The sequence below is a fragment of the Salarias fasciatus genome, chromosome 2, assembly GCF_902148845.1.
Source record: "Salarias fasciatus chromosome 2, fSalaFa1.1, whole genome shotgun sequence".
Classification (NCBI taxonomy): domain Eukaryota; kingdom Metazoa; phylum Chordata; class Actinopteri; order Blenniiformes; family Blenniidae; genus Salarias; species Salarias fasciatus.
This window is the reverse complement of record NC_043746.1, coordinates 7,994,606-8,016,350: the sequence shown is the minus strand read 5'-3', so window position 1 is coordinate 8,016,350 and position 21,745 is coordinate 7,994,606. Positions and strand designations below refer to the sequence as shown.

The following is a 21,745-nucleotide window of genomic DNA, read 5'->3' as shown; positions in this document are numbered from 1 at the left end:
ACCTTCACCTCCCTCATAAAGAGCAGCAGAACGCAGATAGCTGGAACACACAGAGGAGCCCCCTCCCCCTCCGACCCTCCCTCCCCGACCCCGCTGAAACACAGCGGCAGGATCTGCTCAGCTTGAAAAACCGGCACACATAACTACTTGTGGGAATTGAGGTCTTCCAAGAGCTGGTGGACGGGGTTCGGCCTGAGCCGTCTGGAATTCCGTACGAAATAGAGATTTTGCGGGAGCGGAGTGGAGCGGAGCCCCAGGTGCCGTGTCAGCTGTAATTTCCCAGGCCGGTCAATCAGCGAGATGTACAAATGTCGGTATAACAAGAAGAACAGCCTGGCACCGGAGCAGAGGTCAGCCCGACTTGAAAATGCTGTCGGCTTCACTCTCGACATCACGAAAACACACACACACACACACACACACACAGACACTCTGCAGTCCAGATTCCATGTCCTCTCAGCTTCATTAATCCCTCCAGTTCCTCCTTCCTTTGCAGCATGCTGCATGTTATCAATACTTTTCTTCTTACTTAGCTTCCTTTTGTGTTTGAATTACCCAGTATAGCTCCCAGGAACAAAGCCAAAATAATACCTAGTAATTCTATATAATTATCTTTTGTTCTCAGTCGATCACAGCAGCCGTTACATCGGAACCCGGTACATTTTATTTTTCCCCATGAATGAGCAACAAAGAGATGTGATGAATAGCTCTGTGGAAATGCATCCATCGCTTCTCTTACTGAATTTTCAGAAGTATTATTAAAATTAACTACATGCTAAAACTTTAACAGCAGCCATAATACTGTCTTTTACTTAATTATTGTAACAAAGTGCCGTGTTTTAGTATATTCTGTGAGTTTACAGTAACAGAAACCTGTGCGGAGCAGTAAAGCATCAATGAAATACAGTTTTCTAGCCAGAGTTCAATCAGGTCTCTCCCTCATGACTGCTCTGCTCCCCGCAGGAATCTCCGTACGTGATGCTGAAGAAGAACCACGAGCAGCTCGTGGGGAACGACAAGTACGAGGGCTACATCGTGGAGCTGGCTGCCGAGATCGCCAAGCACGTCAGCTACCAGTACAAGCTGAAGATCGTTTCAGACGGCAAGTACGGCGCCCGGGATCAGGAGACCAAGATGTGGAACGGCATGGTCGGAGAGCTGGTGTACGGGGTGAGTTCCACTGAGCTCGTTTTCAAGGATTATTCCCTCCATTGAATCCAGGGAGAAAAAAAAAAGACACTACTGAAATGAAAGCCACGCTGTGAAAAGTGAAACTGACTGAAGTCCAAACATGCCTCAGCTAGTTATGTTTAATTAACATTTCGCTTTGTTTTCGCTCTCTGCTCCGCTTCCTGAGCTGCGTTTAGAGCCAAAGTGTTGAATAGTTCAGTGTCCAGTCAGTGGTGGAATAAAAAAGAACTGAAATTAACCAAAACCAACAAATGAAGCATCGTAGACTGTTAATGGAATAACATGTAAATCACCTCTATTTTTCTATTCTTTCCCATTTTGTTTTTATAAGAAACCCCCAAATATCTGATATGAGGGCTCCACAATATTTCTTAAACTACAGATGGATGGATTCCAAATAAGAGTGCTCTTTTTCTTTTTGGAGTCATTTTTAACCTTTTTTAATATTCAGAGCGATTTGTTGACTTTCTTAATTCTACACTTGTAGATTCTGGCCTCTTTCCACCGAGTGTGACCTTATGTTTCTTATTGAAGCAGAATAGGCTTTTAACGCTGTCCTGTGCCGTCAGCCTTCATCTGATTGGATAAAGATGCAGAGCATGAATACATAGTTCTTGAAAGCTCTGTTTCGTCTCACGATTCACCTGCCTGCTTGTGTTCGTTCCCCCAGAAAGCCGACCTGGCCGTGGCGCCGCTCACCATCACCCTGGTTCGAGAGGAAGTCATCGACTTCTCCAAGCCGTTCATGTCCCTGGGCATCTCCATCATGATCAAGAAACCCACCAAATCCAAACCCGGAGTGTTTTCCTTCCTGGACCCGCTGGCTTACGAGATCTGGATGTGCATTGTTTTCGCCTACATCGGCGTCAGCGTGGTCCTGTTCCTGGTCAGCCGCTTCAGCCCGTACGAGTGGCACGCCGAGGACTACGAGGAGGGGGCCGAGCCGCAGAGTCCCACCCAGGCGGCCGCCACCAACGGGGTGCAGCAGGGCCAGACGCCGGCGCAGCAGAACACCGCCCAGCCCAGCCCGGAGCAGACCAACGAGTTCGGCATCTTTAATTCTCTTTGGTTCTCTCTGGGCGCCTTCATGCAGCAGGGCTGTGATATCTCACCACGGTAAGACACCGACTCTGTTGATTTTCTCAATATATCGATTAGTGAGCCTGGTGCAACTTTCATAGTTCATTCCTTTTTTTTAGCTGTTTTTTTTTTCAGCTGTTTTTTTCAGTGAATGACTCAAGATGACACCAAGCAAAAATATTCTGGAAATTTTATTTTGTTGCTTCACCTTCAGGTTGGAAAAGAAGATAAAATGTCCTTTCAGTGTCTCTTGACCCTGGTCTGAAGGCTGAAGAGGGAATGGCCTAAATAGTAGGGAGGGAAATACACTTTAGAACAACCACACACACCTTTTACTGTATGTTTGTGGACAATTCCAACTCCCTAAAGACCTGCAGCTTTGTCCCCACAGACGTTATCTATCCCTCCACACTGGCTTCAGCACTCCCTTTTCATTACTCAGCAGTTGGAAAGCAAAACACCAGCCCGGCTTTATCAGCAACTGGAGCCGAAACTATATTTGATATGATGGAAAATGATAGCCGTAAACTGAAGCGTGTTGATATTGTGTCCATTATAAAGCCATACGGCTCAAAATGCATCGCACCCCTAAAGTAATAGCATCGCCCAGGAATGAGAAAAAGTAATAAACAAGTTTTAGGAACATGGAAAATAACAGTTTATAGCAGTGTTTTGACTGAAGGTGAGGGCCACAAGTTTATATAGCTGGAATTCTTTTTAAAGCTTCGCATCAAGGGCCCTTTGAGTCTCTGCTAGTGTTTGTTGGTACACAAACACACTCTCACAACCACCTACATACACTGTATTATATTTCCGTCTGCCTCAAAAACTGCTGCAACACGTTGTCTTGCTGTCTTTTTCAGCCCTGTTGGGCTTTACTCATTGAGATTTTGCTGTTTTGCCAGTCACCTGTCACACAGAGCAGCAATAAAAGTTTGACGGAGGGCAGCAGAGGGAGTTTAAGATGTGGTCATGTAGCAGACGGTTTTCATTCGCTCTCCAAATGATTCTTGTAGTAAAAACCTGGCGTGAACTTCTGGGACTATTAAAAATAAACAAAAACTTTTCTTTTTTTGTTTTTTTTTTTCGTTGGTGGCTCTCTGAAGTATTCTCCCAAAAAATCCAAACGTAAATCCGTCAGTCTGCCTGTTAGTCCCCCTGCATCTGTCTTGTGATGTGTCCTATTGATCCGTCAGTGGCTGAAATGATGAATATCAGGCGTCTGAAGGACTTTTCAGAGGAATCTTGGTTTCAGTATTGAGTGGTATGTGTTGGCCCCCCCCCCCCCCCCCCCCCCCCCTCCTCAAGGCCTCTCATGAGCAATGGTATGAAACCATTCTTGAAAGGTCACCAATTAAAAATCTCATTAAGCGTCTGAAATTAGAGACACCGAGGTCGACGTTGGGAGCTTTCCAGAGGGACTCGCAGGAGGAGATGAGGAGATAATGTCAGTATCACTGCAAGCTCTGAACCAACAGAGACAGGTTAGGTCACCAGGCGACGGCGCGCCTTGTCTCTTTAAACATTAACAGTCATATACATTATGTACGTGTGCAGTGTGGCGGGATCTGTATGATTAATGTGTCCAAGCTGTACGGCTCACTGTCGACAGAGAAAGGCTGCAACACTGTAACCTCAGATTGTCTCTGTCAGCAGGCGTGAATGAAGTATTGAAACATCGCTTGTCACCATAAATAGTGACGCCGCCATATCATTTATACAGCATGAATAAAATGGAGACAAAGAGGCATTGTGGATTATGGATAATCTTAACTCTGGGAGCGAGAAGATGAGTTATGTTTTAAATAAATGCAGAAGAAGAAGAAGAAGAAGAAGTGTTGGTGAATGTTTGTCGAGACGTGGATGGTGTGTTCGACTGCACTGCATGTATGGAAACAGTGGGTGTGGTTATGTCTGGAGAAGTTACAAAAACTGGATTCAGATCCCTACATTCAAGGTCACCTGTGGCGCTATAAGCAGTGCTGAAATTTCTATTATTTCTAAAATGAATAATCACTGCTAAATAAAGATTCAAGTGAAACAAATAAACATCTGAAAAATCGCCAAAACACTCATCTAAATACTCATGAAGCTGCCGAACCCCTGACAAGGAACGTAATAGAATGAAGACATTCACACCCTCACCTCAGAAACTCATCAGAAGAGGAACTATTAAAATTCTACACAAAACCAGCTGTTTTTCATCCATTCACACAGTCTCATTTTAATCCCACAAAGCTACAAGTGTTCTAGTTTCGTCAAAAAATAATCAACAGGTCACAGATAACGAAAAGTGTTTTTTAGACCTAGCAGGCTAATATAGACAAACAACATGAATTTCTTCTTCCATTTATTTTTATTCTGAGTTTTATACCATTATTTAATGTTCAATATTGTTCGTGCAACACCTGGAAAATATATCTCATTATGAAAAAAAATCCAAAACTTCCAATAAATAAATAAAACGTGAAGTATCTATGTAGAACAGTTAGTGTCTTTCCTTTATTTTTATGTCAATATCAGCTTGCTCCACAGGGTTCACGCACTTTTGAGAGTTGTTTAGTTATGAATTAAACTGTGAGACTAATGATGAGAACTTCAATAATCTTCATATTAGGAGTGAACTTATCTCCCTTGTAAACTTTCCACAGCGCTTGGAGTGGTGAGCCCCTGTCCTCAGGTTTCCTATAGGTCTTACAGGTCTCTTGGTTGGGTTTGACCCAACGGGGGACAGAGGAATCCTGTGTTTTGTAAAGTCTGTGCACAATATTGTACACTTGCTTTGATTTTAAAATGCATTGTCCCTTTTCAAATAAATAAAATACAAATACATTACTGTCGTCCTAAAGCTAAATCGTCTAAACCTTTTAGGTTGAATCTACATGATTCCAGCACAACACTGGCTGGAGACAAACTCATTTCACCCCCAGAATCTGATTGATGAATAATATTTCGCTCTTTTCACTCATTCAAAAATGCACTTTATAAGCTCACTATTAAACTCCCATGTCCTTGTTTCGTGTTTGCAAAAAAAAAAAAAGGCAGTAGAGCGCGACCGAGTGGAAGACGACTCAAGAAACTGTAGCAGTGTGTATCCCTCCATCTTTCTTCCCCTTGCTTTCCATCTGGTGACATTTAAGAGATGTATTTCCATTTTGTTCTTTAATATCACAAGTGAATAAATATCTGCACCTACGGGCGTGCACGCTGCACATAGGTGCTTAGCAGTACACGATGCAGGTGCTGGATCTCCACGCCCACGGGCCTTCACCTGACATTTACTGGCTTCTGCCTGGAGACCGCCGCCATCCGTGAAGGATGGAGCCTTTTGTCCCCGAGTTCCTCTCTCACAGGCAGAAAATGCATCTGCAATAACTATTGATTTCCCCGCACGCCGGCGCGAGGAGAGAGAGAATGCCACCGTGCCTCCGCAGATTGCAAGCGCTTGTATTATCTGTGTGTGTGTGTGTGTGTGTGAATGCGTGCGCGCGCCTGCTACTGTATGACTGTTTGACCACGCACGTGCTCACGCATATTTGTGTAGTATTTGCATTTGTTTGGCTTGGAGGGGGGGGGGGGGCAGCAATCTCAGCTGATGCGAGACCTTTCACTGGCTGTGGCTAAAAGGACAAAACAGATCATCCCTGCGCTGGCGGCGGTTCTGTCGATTCCACGCCGAAACGCGAAATTAGCCAGCATCTTTGTGAAGTTCAGCTGCGACTAATAGCGGGGATGAACCCGTGGTGTGAGTGTTCTGCCTGGTAACAGCAACATGTTTCTCTGGGATTCATAACCCAGATGAAGGGTTAGCTGTGTGCTGGCGCTCGTGTGTGTGTGTGTGTGTGTGTGTGTGTGTGTGTGTGTGTGTGTGTGTGTGTGTGTGCTCATTAAAACAGGTTTCAGGTGGAGCTGCCTCTCTTTTGTGTCACGGTGGCGCTTTAAGGGCTCTTCCCCTCCGAGGACTTGAGTTAAATAGCTTCTTTGTGTTACAGCATCCTTTTACGGTGACTCTTGTTTTTCATTTTGTCTGAATCCCTTGTTTTTTTTTCTCTCTCTCTCTCTTTTGAGTCAATATGACAGAATTCAAAAAAGAAATCAGGCGAGCTGAAACAAAACACCACATGTTGGTGAGTGAGCGCGGCGATTCCAGCCTGGTATCTTGAAAACCAACACAGTGAATGTTTCACCCTGCTGAACGCTGCCCTGAAGGAAAACATCATACCCTTGAAAATTTGGGTGACCCAGTTGCTCTAGTTAGCGCGGCTCGTATTCACACGCGGAGGTGCATGTTGCTGTGTCTCCTGGAGGGCTGCGAGTTCCTGCTAGATTTAAAAGGACGTGCAAAGCTGCAGCTTGTGTTTTGTCAGATGAAAGCAAGAGTACTCGTATCCTTTCAGATCCACTTTCACACGAGCACAATGCAGCCCGACCTTTGATTTTTCATATTTTTCTGCTTCTATATATTCATTTTTATGAGTTTTTGCTTGTTTTTTTTATCTATTTTTTTCAGAAATGTGTTGATTTTGTCATTGATACACATTATTTTTGTGTTTTATATCCATTTCTAACATCCTAGAATTCTGTTTCTGATATGAACTAACAAACTGCAACTCAGAAACTTTTATTAACCACCAGCTGCACAAAATAAAGGGAAGTTTGAAGAAAACTGGTGAAAAAAGGGGGATATTGAAAAAAAAAACATGTTTGTAGGGTTTAATTCAACCATGTAAAACTCATTTTAGTTCAGGGAGAAACGAGAAGGGATGAGACCAGTGAAATGCCAGCACAGCACAAACATCCACATATTCAAACATTTTATTAATTAGAACACATGCAAATGTATTAACTTCAAATAAGTACAATTCCAACATCATGTGACTTTTAAAGGAATACTCCGAAGATTTTTGACCCACGCCCTTTCCCTATCATTGACAAAGTTAGACAAGCTCATAAATACCTTTTTTGTGTCTCTGCGTCCAGTGGCTGATTCCCAGCTGTTAGCATCGTAGTTTGCTTAGCTCAATTGCTGGAAGTCAGTAAGGAACAGAGCCGGACTGACGAAAGTGGACAAAATACTCCTTACAGTGGTCCAGGGGACGGCGTATTAGCACGTGAAGTAAATCCGAATGGGTATAAAACATTTTAAAAAACGTGATATCTTTTCAATCCATTAAAATAACATTTTGATACACACAGATCTGCACAAGCATAGTGCGCCGCGGACGGATATACTGGCGCACAGCGGCTGAGTCTATGGCTTCTACTGCTGTGCGCCGGTATATCCTTCCGCGGAGCACTGCGCATGCGCAGGTCTGTGTGCCTCAAAATGTTATTTTAACAGATTGAAAAGAAAACACGTCTTTTAAAATGCAGCGCAAGTGGTAGATCGCTCCCATCACCCAAAAGCACCAGACACCTCCTCTTCAACGTCTTCACCGTTTCTGTCCGTCGTTACATCGTGTGTGTGAGCAGAGTGTGTGTGCGGCGAGGGGAGTGAGAGAGGCGGCAGCCAGGCTGGCACACATTTTAAAACTACCAAACATTCTAAAACTACACATATTCTAAAACTATCACACATTTTATAGCTATCAAATAGGCCTGGGCGATATGGGAAAGAGTGCAATCACAGTATCACGATAAAAGTAAATCACTGTTTTTGTGAATTTTAAATGTTCTCTGTTGCTCTTAAGTAAATTTAGAGAGATCAGAAAATCCGTTTTTATGTCAATAATTATTTTCTGTCACAGGGATATTCAGTCCTGAATTTACAACCCTTTCTCCTCTCCATGAATGTGATATTGGGGATGAAATGTGGCCCTCAAACAGGAATGAGTTGAAGCCGTTTGGCTTGTGAAGTTGCTGACATTTCAGAGCGGGCACTTGTGCCGCGCTCATCGCCGTACCTTCATCTCTCAGAGGTGAGAACAGAATGTTAGGAAGGCGCATTTGGCTTTGAGGCAGGCAGCTCGAAGCACTTCACTCCTCATGGTTCTCAATTTAATCAGAGACTAAAGGCCAAGGAGCAACGCTGATGATCCACTCTGTCCTGTAGTCATCAGTGGGTGTGTTTCCTGTCCGTGCCTGAATGCAAGTGTGTCTATATGTGACGTGCTGAAACACTGATTTCCATTATTCTTTCTCTAATATCTAACAATGTATGTTAAGATTGATCTCAGGCGTCTGATCTGTGTGTGTGTTCCTATAATGTGTGTGTCCATGCTTGTATTCATCCATGTGATGTGGTGCATTAATGTGTACAGTCCGTGTGTGTGTGTGTGTGTGTGTGTGTGTGTGTGTGTGTGTGTGTGTGTGTGTGTGTGTGTGTTTGAGAGAGAGAGACCCACTTCTCTCCTTGCTATTTATTCTGTGTGAGACCTTGTTTACTGTGCTCTTTCTAAATGTCAGGACTGTCAGTCAGGCCCTCCAATAAGCCCCGGTCCGTGCTGTTGGGCCCTCCTCGTGTTTATCTCTGCAGACAGGTGGACTCTGAGAGTGTGACCCACACACACACACACACACACACACACACGTTCATGCGCATAAACACCACTCCATCCGTTCGTTCATCCATTTACTTGCTCCTCTTTTCACTCCTCTTCTCTCGCTCTGCGTCCTTTGGAGATCTTTGCTGCGGGACTCTATCGCGTCCGGCAGCCTCCTTCTCGTATCTCATAGTTTTAGCGAAGCCTTTGAGACGGGAGCCAGGTCCTCGTAAGATACACACGAGCTGGAAATGTATTTTTGATGTTTTTAACAGTAATAATGAAGTGTGCCTTTGGCTTTGGTAAATACGTACTTCCCTCGTGCAACTTTTAAACAAGTAAACAGGATTTCAAATCACAGGAGTGCAACTTCTGAGGCTTTTTTAAGAAGTCTAATCATTTTGGCTTTATCGTTTCTGGTTTTTAAAGATGATTATCATAAATTTTTTACAATTAATCCATTTAAAATGTGTGTTGCATAGGCCTGTGTCGTTGTCTCTGCTCCTCTGCGCCTGTGTTGTTCCCCGTACATGATTGCAGACTGAAATATATCAGCTCTGTCACTCAACACACCCCGCCTGCCGAAACAGCAATTTTTCAGCCTGGCGGTCAGAATCATTCAATAACGGATGGTGTGTGTGGTTATGGTAACCTGGGGAGAGTCACGATGTCTCAAACTGAGTTTTTTTTATTTTTTTTGTCATCCAGCGGTGCTTGTTTTTCTTTTTGTTGTGCTAAACAGAAGAGGGAAAACACTTCTGTGTACTTTTATTTTGTTTATTTGAGGAATTCTGACGTGGAGCCCAGATTACAAATGTTGATTCGTATCTTAGCGGCTGTAACTCGGCGCAGAAGGCCTCTGAGACTCTTTTCTTCGCTGTGAAGAGTTTCCTAAAGTGACAGGTTCGTTCAGTTTAATCTGATCCCTGAGCAGTCTCCTGCCGTATGTTTGTAATGTGAGCACTACGTAGCTCTACTCTGATACAAAGTCTACGCTGTTTGTTTACTTCCTCGTGGATGATCATTTGGAAAAGATGTTAACTTTCTGCCTGAAGCTTCTTAAATTGCACATTTTCAACATATTTTTCAGCCAGAGTTTATGTTTTCGTCTCATGAACAGTTCCTGCTGACAAACACTTCTCATTTTGCTCAAAGATACCAGCAGTGACTTGCTACAATTTCAATTTCTGAGGAGAAAAGTCTTTTTTGTCCTCCGGACTACTGAAATGTCAAACGGCCCCAAACAAAGACGTTTAAACAGTTAAAACCTGAAGCAGCTTTTGGGCAGTGCTCTGGTTATGGCTCCATTTGGCTTATAGATCCTGCCTTTAATGCTTCCAGCTTGTTGATGTTCAGGAACCAGTGAGTGGGATCCCAACCGAGGATTCATATCAGATGGCCTGAAAACAGCTGAAATTGTGAAATATAATTTAGATACCGGGAACTAGCTCAGTTACTGTCTATAAATTAGATTTCACCATCCATGGTTGAATGTTTTCCTTTTTGTTGACGCTCTCAGTTTTAATGACTCAAAGAAAAAAAAGTGCATTTAACTGTGTCCTTGTAGAGTCGCAGTGACACATGAGCTGATCTGTCAGCTCTGTGTGGGTCACACTAATGACTGATTCACTCCTCAAGTTCAGCTCACGTTACATCAGTTTGAGGCAATCAGTCGATAATTAAGTTAAACTGTTTTCTTCTATTAGAATAATGATCACTCGCTGTAGTATTGCTGGCAGAATTGTTGCATTCCGGGAATGCTTTGCTTTATGAATACACTGTGATTGTCAATTTTAAGTGATTGGACAGGAAGTCAGCAAAGGCCTGGGTTTCTTTGTTTGATTCAGGAGACTCTCTCTCAGCAGCCTCACCTCTTTACTCGGTGCTTCAAGAGCCTCTGTCATTGTGAGATGGAATATAGATTCTTCTTCTGCAGCGAGCGTCCAGTCAGTCCAAAATCTTCCATAGATGTTCAACAGGGTCACGATCTGGTAACTGGAATGACCACTGACAGAGTTTTTGTGATCATCAAACCCTTCAGGTACTCTTCTTCCGCTGTGGATGAGCAATTCATCCGAGATTAGCTCGCTCCCTTCTGACTGGAAATAGTCTCATCAGATGAAGGTGATACTTTAGAACAAGTTCAGACTGATTTCAGACAAGAGGAACATGATACTGGACCTCCTCATTACATGCATCAAGCATCCAGGTTTTCTTTTCCGTAATCTTTTTATTTTTTGAGCTACTTTATGAACGTTTATCATCGGTTCATCATTACTTAACATCAGTTCCGTTGTTGCACGTGAAATGACAATAGCAGTGTTTTGTTGAGAACTGACGTTTAAAACTTGTCCCCTCACTGTAACACCAGACTGCTAACCACTGTGCCATCGTTTAAATATTAGTTTGTTCAAATTGAGGAGAGACAGTTCTAAAAAAGAAATAAAACAGAATTATGTTTTCGAAGTCAGACGTCCTTGAACACTTCACCGTGGTGAGCTTTCGAAATGGTCTCTGCCTGCAAATGTCTGAGCACTTTCTGATAATAAAACTTTGATAAATAGAAAAGGACAACAAAACTTTTGGAGGGTGTCTAGTTCAGCCAAAATGTTTCAGTTTTCTACAAACCGACACTCATCAGTGTCCTCCAAAGAAGAAAAAACAGTGACACTATCTGAACAAGACTAAAGTGGTGCAGAAGTGTGACCTTCCTCCACTCGTGTGTGTGTGTGTGTGTGTAATGACTTTGCATTGGGATGTTTTTGTATTGCTTGGTGACACTGCAGAGGTTTCTGTTCCTCTTACCCATGTTGCATCTGCATTTTCAATGAGCTGCCCTGCGGTGGACAGTGTCACATGAAAAACTGGAGGGCCGAGCCATTAGTTCTGCTCAGTTCTGACTGTTACAGATGCACATGTTATTAATTAAAAACAGTATATCATACACAGTTTTTCCACTTGTGCATCAGTTCAATTTCTTTTTCATGTTCTTTTCAGTTTTGATGATTCAAACAAATAATAGTGAAGTTGGTAAAAAGTGCATCTAAAAGCAAAAATCGTATAAACTGAAAAGATAAAGCTTGTACCTTCAAATAAAAAGCAGAACAGATGCATTGCAGGCACCATGTTTACGTTTCCAGTTCATTCATGATTTCAAGTTTACTTGCTGTGTAAGCATGGATCTAGTCTTTTTTTTTGTATATGAACCACATTTCTTGAAGTTCTTGGTCATAAATTGGAACTTTAGTGATACAGACGAATGTTTTGTTGCAAATTGCAGATATAAACACCTGTGCATAGTTTGGCCTGTGATACTGTCCACTGTGTCCTGAAGCTGAAAGCAAGAGATTTCTGTGATCAAGAAATATGAATCAGTTCAGTTTCGCACACTTTACTTGTTATTGTTGTCCTAAACAAGCCATTAGACGGAGTTACACAGCACAGAGTTGCATAACTGTAGTTAGTGAACTGCTATGAAGCAGTTGAGGAAATTTGGTGGGAAGGGATGATTTATTCATAAAGAGGCTGTTCACATTGGTTCATGGCACAACTGATGTTTTATTTATCTGCAGATTGCATGAAGGCGACTTTTGATCATACATGCAAGCACACTCGCAAACAGAAACCAGCGACGTGCGCGTGCACACACACATGCTCCCACTGGGGTGTCACACTTTGTACACAGACAAAGACACCACCTCCTCAGAGATGCACTTATATTCTGTCGAATCGGCTGCACACATGTTTCCAGATGTGGAGGAGGGGGCTGTAATCACGCTGTGACAGTGAATGCATTTACTTTACTGCGACTGAGAGGTACAAACCAAACCGAGGAGCCTCATGGGAAATCTACCTGGACTGTGCTGGAACTGGCAGGTTGAGTGGAAGGATGCGCACTGCCATGATCCAGGACTTATCAGTCAAGACCCAAGTTTACTCAACCCTGAGTTGAAAAAAGGGACGTAATATGAGTTAGGTTTTTTTTTCTTTCTTGTAATCGTCCTACTATAGGGATGGATGAAAGACAGAAAGACGCAGAGGAGGGGAAGTGAGATGACTAAAGTCTCTCTCGGCTCGGCTGTACTGTTCGGAGTGCAGAAGACGCTGCCATGGCAACCGCAAAGAGACGCAGTTTTTCTTTTTCTTTTCCTTTTTTTTTTTCCCGAGCAGCGCAGCTTCCCATCAAGTGTCTCTGATGTGTGAAATTGCACTCAAACACACATACATGTCACCTTTTTGTGCTATTAAACAGTCGTATTTAATGCCGCGCGGGTCCGTCGGTGGCTGCGTGTGCGTGCGTGTTGATGGTATTGATTTTCAGCGAGCAGATGTGATGTATCTGTGTTTGGAGTCCTGTTTTCTTGCCGGAGTGACTAAGAGGCTTTGCGTATGTGTGTGGGCGCGGGAGCGAGCGCTCTCGCAGCCTGCCAGCGCCGACTTCTCTCAGGTTACGTGAGGGTAGGACAGCGTCCGTCATATCGTTCAGGAGACACGTGTACATCGGCGCATACGACAGTCACAGCTGTACCTGAGCTGTACAGCTGCGCCATAAAGCTGAAACACACCTTCATATTACACATAACTGTAAAAGCTCGTGTCAGAATCTTCCATAGTGTCGTTGAGTGTAATTACCAGCTTGTGGTGTGTTTGCTTCAGGGTGGTGTGATTATCATAATATTCTCTTTTCGACTCGACGGCATGGTAATCCTGACCTTTACAGGGATGCAGCGAGGAGGGGGGGCTTTAATAAATCATTATTTTTTTGTTCCGTGCTTAGAGCTTGCATGTTAGTAAGGCCTTGGAGATGAAAGCACAGCACAATAATACAATTTAATAATCGTGAGATTTTGCAAACAATGGCACGAGCAAACAAAGCAAAAAAAAAAAAAGAACACAAAAAACACGAGTTTTTGCAACAGTGCCGGCCATCAAATGTTCCTCTCCCAGAAAGCTTCGTTTAGCAGAATACAGAGAGAAGTGTTTACCACCGGAAAGCATCGGACAAGTGCATCTGTGTGTGTTGATTCCTGTGTCCTGACGTGCACTGAAAGCATTGTGTGCTGCACATCAGACCCATTTCGCACGTCAGCTTTCAGCGTGGTTTTCCCGAGCTGAGGCAGACGACCAGAGTTGCCCCTGATGCATGCGAGTCCAGGAGCCGCAGTGGCCTATATGGAGGCAGAATTACATAAAAAGGTAATTACATTTATAAATACTTTATTCTGGTTAATTATCCCGACTCGCCCATATTGTTATGCATATTTTCACCCACCCGTGTTTGCCTCTGTGGAGACTATGGGAAATCAGGGGCTTAATAAAACTTTTATCAACTCATAACATTTACAAGCAGCAGAGGCATACTCGAGGAAATGCTAATTAACAAAAGCCCCTTGATGTAAGTCAGCAAACTGAGAGGGCCGTTAAACCAGCAGAGACGTATGGACAATTTCATTTAAGCCTCGCTGATGCACGACTCCAAACAGTGTGCAGAATAATTATATTTTGGTTGTGATTTCATCCCAATGTGATGAAGCGGCAGCCCGTCATCCTCTGCCGGCGCTGCGAACGCATCAGATGATTCACCTCAATTAGTCCAGCCTGTTTTCAAACCTTTGGATCCCCCACGAGAAAATACAAACGATGTGTACGCACACACACACACACACACACACACACACATTGAAGTATACACTGCGAGCGCTGCCGAAAGAGTGACCTCTGGCTTCATTATATTTCAGAAACTCTTTGGTTTTGGAGAAATAACTTTGTTGAAGGCCAGGTAAAGTCGCAGGCACGTCCACACTTTCTCCTTCTTGTTTTGTTTATCGGTGAATGCTCTCAATACAGATCTTCCTCTGGTTTGATTATATGTTTCCATACTTCTGTCATTGTTTTTTTCATCCGTAGAGCTGGTTTTACCCAAGACATTTCCACCAGTTCGTCACGGCAGGAGCCAATGAGTCAGTACAAACCTGCTGACACTTTAGATTCAGTTTTTATTACGTGTGATCGCCTCCTCTCGATGTATGTCGGCTCTGTCTGGAGGCATTAACACTTTTATGGATGTGGATTCCTCACAGGTTCCATTTTCCTACTCCTACATTTTGTCTTCTTATACTGGCTGGCGCAAAATAAATAATGTCTCCAGACATATTGGGAGTTGCGGATGGTGGCGCCCACTCATTTAGTACATACAGCTGTCTGGATCACTTTTAATATGCCCAAAAAAGAAAAGTATCGTAGCAAAAAAAAACTCCTTTTCCATCTATGATTTGTCTCAGAATCACACCATAATTAGAGGCCATTTTCTTTCTCGTTTAAACCTCTGTAATTCCTAATCCATTGTAATGTGGCCATTACTGGCTCATTTTTTACACTTGCTAAAGTCATTAGTCATTGCTAATTACCATATCGAAAAGAGGGGGCCAGCCAGGGGAATTCTAATGAGAGTTTAGCACCACAGCAGATTCCCAGGGAGCTGTGGGTGGAGATCATATAGCTCCAGATCTGAGATGGTCCAACGCTCGTTGTTTCCCCACCCGTGACTCTCTGCTTTGCATTCCTGGCAAAGTGACTCAAACGTCTGAATATTAGGGACGTTTTTTTTTTTCATCTTCTCCTTCTGGAAGGATGCATGCTAATGTGTGAGGTCGCGTTCTTGACCAAAACATCTGCCGACTTCCACCCGGATCGAGCAGAGCGGTGATAATAATGCTCCTGCGTGTGGGCGCCAAGTCTGAAGGATTACTGGGTTTCATACGCCTGCAAAGTCGAACTTGAGGGTGCAAAAACCCACCCAGATAATGAAAGATGGGGTCAGCATCCTTGCATCCTTCTTCATTTCTGATATATCTCATATTGAATGGCATTATTTCTCCTTACATTGGATAAAGAAGCATAGAAGAGTCACACCTATTCTTTTTTATCTCCTCAAAATTTAAAACACGGTGATGAAGAATACCTGAATGATAGCCACCTGAAACATTGACCACACGGAGGAATGACATCGTCATTCTCACTGCAGGCAGACGCTCGTGCCAACAGCAGGAGACTGAGAAAGTAAAAGTTTTGTTGTCTTGCTGAAAGCCGAATCTGAGGTGCCCCGGTGACCTCGTTTCAGAAGCCGCGGTAATCTCAGCATTTCTGATTTGAGTGCTGCTGCTGCTGCTGCCTTTGATTGCATGACGTCCCTCCTCTCTGTTCGCCCAGAAAGCTAAAAAGGAAAACCAATGCACTGCTTTAAAAAATATACGCGGCTGACTAAAACCAGCTTGACATTTATTTGGTGTTAAGTTATGCATATTTAATACTAAATTCAAATTTGTGAAAATGCTATTCAACCCAAGCCCTGCTCTTTACTTGTCCCAGCTTGAAATAGCTGTGCCCTCTGCTGTTTTTCATTTCCAAGATTTAAATCAAAGATGATGTAAAACAGAGAGAAGTACATGTGTTTCGGGTGTGTTCACTCCTGTCACTGTTACGATTGCCGCGTTGCCGCCGTCCATTAGCTAAGTGTGAAAGCTGGCATCGGCGCCCTGGAGCGCACCAAACAACCTGACCGAGTCCATTTGAAAACAGGTTTTCTGAGGGCTTGAAAACACTTCCTGGTGCTGTTTGATTCAAGTCCGATGGGCGGGACTGTGAGCCCAGATGAAGGGAGCTGTAAGCAGAGCAAACATCAAGCGTGACAGACTTTAAAAGGGCCGTATCCTCCATCGGTTTATCTTAATAAATGTGCATAACGGAGGGATTCTGGGTGCTGTTTTGATATCTTGATATACTTTCATGAGCCGTTGAACCAGACCAGATTGCAAACACTGTCTAAAAGTTTTTATTTTGCAGCGTCTTCTTCTTCCTGCACATGTTTGTCACCAGACTGATCGCTACAGCACTTGTGTTTTATGCATATCCGCTCCCATTACTTCTCGTTCTGGAGCGCAGGAGTCGCTGCTCCCATTAACATCCCTTTTCCTCACAATGCAATAAAAGAGGCAGAGTGAATAATTGATTAATCATTGCCTTAACAAGACTATGAAATTACGGTGCTACTTGGAAGATTTCCCATACTGTAATAAGACAGCTTAGTTAATGTTTCACCGCGGCACCGGGGTTGGCTGCTGTGCAATAATGCATGAGGAGCGGAAAGTCGGCTCGAAAGGAAGGCAGTTCAAAAGGAAACAAACAGAGACAAACAGGTCTGTGTTTGCCAGTTGCTCTGCTCCACCAGGGAGGACGGCTGCTGCAGGAGCCCCAACACACACCCACACACACACACCTGCACACCTACACACACGCATTATCCTCATCCCAGCAGTCACACAGCAAACGGTGACCCCGTTGTTCGATTCCACAAAGTCACACAAACAAGCGAGCGCACGGTCCTCGGAAGCACATGCACATCAAGCGTGCGTGCGTGCATACTTGAATGCATCAGTGTCAGCGCCAAGGTGCGAGCTATTGTTGTCTCGGCCCAAAACAAACCCCATGTCAGCCCTCCTCCCAGCACGGGAGGAGACGTGCAGCGGGTGGAAAAGGAAAAAGGAACAGAGGAGGAGGAGGAAAGAAAAAAGGGATAGTGAAAGGAAGGGATTAGACAGCTGTTTACTGCCATCTCTGGAGGCCAGCAGCAGTCAAAGCTTAGGAGTTTGTCTGCCTCTGGTGGTACTATCCAGTTTACTTTTCATCTCCGCCATTTCTCCCTCCTCCTCCCTCGACTGTATCACTGTTTGAGATTTCCTTTACCCCCAAACCCAGCTCTGTTCTTCCTCTTTCATAGAATACCTTCTTCTTCCTTTTGCTTTTTTCTACCAATATCAAACTGTGTAATGATTTAGAGAGAGCTTGACAGTAATAACCGAGCCTGAGCCTGCAAGAGCGATTGCAACTGTCAGAAAATAACTCAAATTCTACTGGAAAGAAGAAATGAATGTGTGCTTACTGGAAACTCAGAAATTCAGTTTGAAAGGATTTTCATTGAAAAATAAAATATGTATATATATATATATATATATATGTATACATATATGTGTGTGTGTGTGTGTGTGTGTGTGTGTGTGTGTGTGTGTGTGGGTGGAGTCTTGTTGCTCGTCAACTTGGATGTGTGTTTAAGTGATTTAGGCTTTTTTTTTTTTTACATTAGACACCGAAAAGTGCACTTCAGGTTTAATTTTACTTGTACAATGTGAGTAAAAAACATTCTGTTCCATTCAGACAATTTATTTCAAAGTTCAGCTTCTCTGTGATGTGCGCGTAGCAACGAAGGTCAACTAAGACTTTCTAGTTAATTTGCATTTGATCAAACTCTGAAATGAATTTTTTTGTTGAATGTGTAATGATTTTTTTGCTTCCGCTCTCTCGTTCTCTCTCTCCCCCTCTCTTTGTAGTTTGCATGTTCTCGCATAGGCAGTGTGGATGTTTATTCATCTTCCACTTTTCTCCCACAGTTCAAAGACAGACTTATATTAATTTATGACTATAAATTTCCCATATTTGTGCCTGCCTGTTTGTGTCCTCATGCACTGAGGCCACAGCACATGACGGAGTGCAAAAAACTCTCAGGCTTCGTCAACAGTTTGCACGTCCTCTAATAAGCCGCTGATTGCTGGCAGCGCTGCCCAGCAAACACTTAAATACCGTCATGAAATTTATCTCTGTAGTTCCGTATTCCCTGCACGTTGCAGATGTCTCTGTGATCCGATACCTGACTCAAATGGATGTGTTGTAATCAAGCTCTGCAGCAGCCTGATAATAATCCCTTCATTTGACTCAGCTGTATAGCTCCTGATTTTGGATCCTGCAGCCCGTCACTGTTGCTGTTTTAACAGCTTCTGGTTGCAATGTAAGTACCACCAGACAATAAACTAAAACTTTGTGGACTGGCGAGTCATGTTTGAGTCGTTAATCTGAAGATAATGTAATATTAACAACTGAAACAATAATCTTAAATAGGATCTCTCTTAAGTCCACCTTCTGTTCTGTTCACTTTATTTCACTTGAGATCATATGGAGCTGGAGGCAGCATGAACAACACACAGCATACCAGTCCAACAGCAAACACACACACACACACACACACACACACACACACACACACACGCTTGCACGCAGGCACATGCACACCTACCATTAAGAAGAAGGAAAAAAAAAACATGCAAACTCCATCCAGAAAGGCACGAAGGCTGCAGACTGAACAGACACAAACTTTTCCTCTATTTCTTAAAATGGTTGAAATGTTAAAATTAAGTCCTGTTTCTATCATTTTTCCAGAGTATTCACATCCTTTTAATCTTTCCTAAATGTTGCTTTATTTTGATTTTTCCCATTTTTTGATCTTTCGAGTACGTTCACTAATAACAGCCTTGAATTCCAGACATGACAGAGAGAAAACCTGAGGGCTGCTGTGTGGAAAGGAGAGGGTCAGCGAGTCAAGAAGTATGGATTTTCCTTCTTTTTAGTTGTCTCACAAAGAGAATCAACCACTTGCTTATGAGTAATTTACTGCAGTGCTGAATATTCACTGAGGAAAAGCATGTTGCTTTTTTCCCCTCCGCTCAGTCAGAGCTTCACCTCACGCACATTCATCTGAGCACTGATCAGTGAGAGAGTCAAAACACACACGCGCACACACACACACACACACCCTGCAGACAGCTCTGCGATCCCCCAGTTGATTTTCAAAGGCTCTACATCCATTCTATTTGCTGTTCGCTCTCTCCGTGGCTGCTCTTTCATCATCCACCCGTCATCTGAAAAGCATCTTAAATGATTATGTTTTGGCTTCTCCTTTTATTTTTTGTCTCTCCCTCTCTCCATACTTAATCTCGCCTTCATGTTCTTGCTCCGTTTGGCTTGACGGTACAAAGGTGAATCATAAAAGCCTTTTTTTGTTTCAGATTTGTGTCATTTTCGTTGCGTAAGCTGCGCCACTCGGTGGCTCGGCTCTTGTTGGGGAACCGATACGTAACGCAGCATGATTTCTGCAGTTGCTGTTGGAGCTGGCTTGTCTTGAGGTGAAGAGACGCTCACAGAGGAAAGGCAGGGATTTGACTCCGGGGATTTTGCTCACAGTTGATTTTTTTAATTCTATTTATTTATTTTTTTCTGGAAGTGCAATTAGAGCGCTGGCTAAGTGTTCCCCTCTCTTTATTAATCCCCGACAATTAATGTGAATGGTTCCATGAAACATATTGGCAACTTTCTTAAAGTGAGATTAATTCGTCAGGCAGAAACTGAGTGGGCCTTTGTGGTCCTGGTTATCTTTCCTTAGCAGATTGGACTAAGCTCTCCAGGCCTGGTGGAATGAAGAGTGACTGGATGTGAGGCAATGTAGGTCATGTGGATGGCTTTAACATTTTTAGATTGCTCTCCCTGATTGTGCATTAAATTAACCATGAAGACACGAGGCTAATGCTATTTGTTTCTCCGGGCCCTCCGCCGAAGTATGATTGATTCTGTCTGGGTTTGTTGTGTGCGTGCCTATAAATGACCAGCCAACAACATCCTGTCCTTCTGTTTTTAGCTCCCTGTCGGGCCGCATTGTCGGAGGCGTGTGGTGGTTCTTCACTCTCATCATCATCTCGTCCTATACTGCCAACCTGGCCGCCTTCCTGACTGTGGAGAGGATGGTGTCCCCTATAGAGAGCGCCGAGGATTTGGCCAAGCAGACGGAGATCGCCTATGGAACGCTGGACGCCGGCTCCACCAAAGAGTTCTTCAAGGTGAGCCATTTGCTTTACTTATTGATCTTTGCTCAAATGTCTGTGACAGATCTGTTGCATTTCTTGTGTCTGCCTCTGAAATGCTTACAGTAAACTGGCAGGAATATACAACTCAGGGAGGGATCCTGTTAATGCCAGTGAGATAAGATCAGGAACAGCAGCGCCGGATTACATACAGGCATCACTCTTGACAAGTGGCAGATATACAGTCGTTGCTTTATCTTTCAATAAATGATGATGAAAAGGTTTTGCATTCATCAGTTAATTAGACGACATCTGGTTTTGCCATAATTGCAGTTATTTCTGTTTGCGTCTTGCAGAACCTTCAACTTTTGAGTGCACCTTATTTTTTGACTATGTTACACACAATGTATTTATCAGCCTCCAGATCACAGAGAAGTCATTCATTCATTCATTTGCACGAGTGCTTGCTAAATAATTTGTTAAGAGTGCAAACATATCTAAACATTACAGCAAATAAGTCTAAAGTTCCCAAACAGAAAAATGCAATATTGAAGATGTTCTGTCATGATCCCAAAGCTGTGGAGAAAACAAGAGCAGCAGAGAAGATTGTGAGAAGTAAAAAGGACGACAATATGGAAAATATCGTTAACCTGCAGATAAAAGTCAGGGTGGGCCAGCTGAGGAAATGCCTTTCACTAGAAAAACAGCAGCATCTCTGGAAAAGGTGGAACTGATTTTTCCCTCCTTGCAAACACAGCAAATTGGATGCAGTCATTCTACATTTTCACTTTTTTGAGGTTAATTTGCCAACGTTTTTAACTGATGTTTTGCTCCCTTCAGATGATCCATCATATTCTAATCATATTCATGAAGTCAGATACGCTCAATTGTAATCTTGGTATCATTATTATTATTATGTTATTTCTCAGTGTTAGTTTTCAAATTTGTTCTCATAAGTTTCCACCTGTGTATTTGCACCCAGTTTTGCACTTTTTATGAGTACATCAGGCCCACCCGGTCCATAATCGAGCTAAAAAGCAACCGATCGGCGTCAGGAAAGAAATGTGTGTGTGGCGAGTGTGAGTTTTAGATCAGTTGTGCGAGTCTCACTCTGAATGCTCGTTGAGTTGGCAGCTCTGCATCATGTCAGATGTAACCGAGCGAGCTGGTAGCTGCTCTCCAGAGCGTTTGGGTTAAAAGCTGAGCAGGAGTGGACGAAGCATGTTTCTCTGACAGAGGAAAGCAGGCACGGACCTGCAGAGCTCCACAGCGATGCACTTGAGCACAACACTTCACCAGCATCAGCGCAGG

General features: G+C 43.4%; 1 protein-coding gene across 3 annotated transcripts in view; it reads left to right on the top strand.

Annotated features, from left to right (window-relative positions):
• gria1a (glutamate receptor, ionotropic, AMPA 1a) overlaps nt 1–21,745 on the top strand; it is a 73,788-nt gene that overhangs the window by 40,383 nt on the left and 11,660 nt on the right. For all 3 annotated transcript variants that reach the window (XM_030112417.1, XM_030112401.1, XM_030112409.1), the window contains exons 10-12: nt 964–1,170; nt 1,862–2,307; nt 20,272–20,470. In XM_030112417.1, the coding sequence (XP_029968277.1) occupies nt 964–1,170; nt 1,862–2,307; nt 20,272–20,470 (852 nt within the window). The remainder of the gene's footprint in view (nt 1–963; nt 1,171–1,861; nt 2,308–20,271; nt 20,471–21,745) is intronic.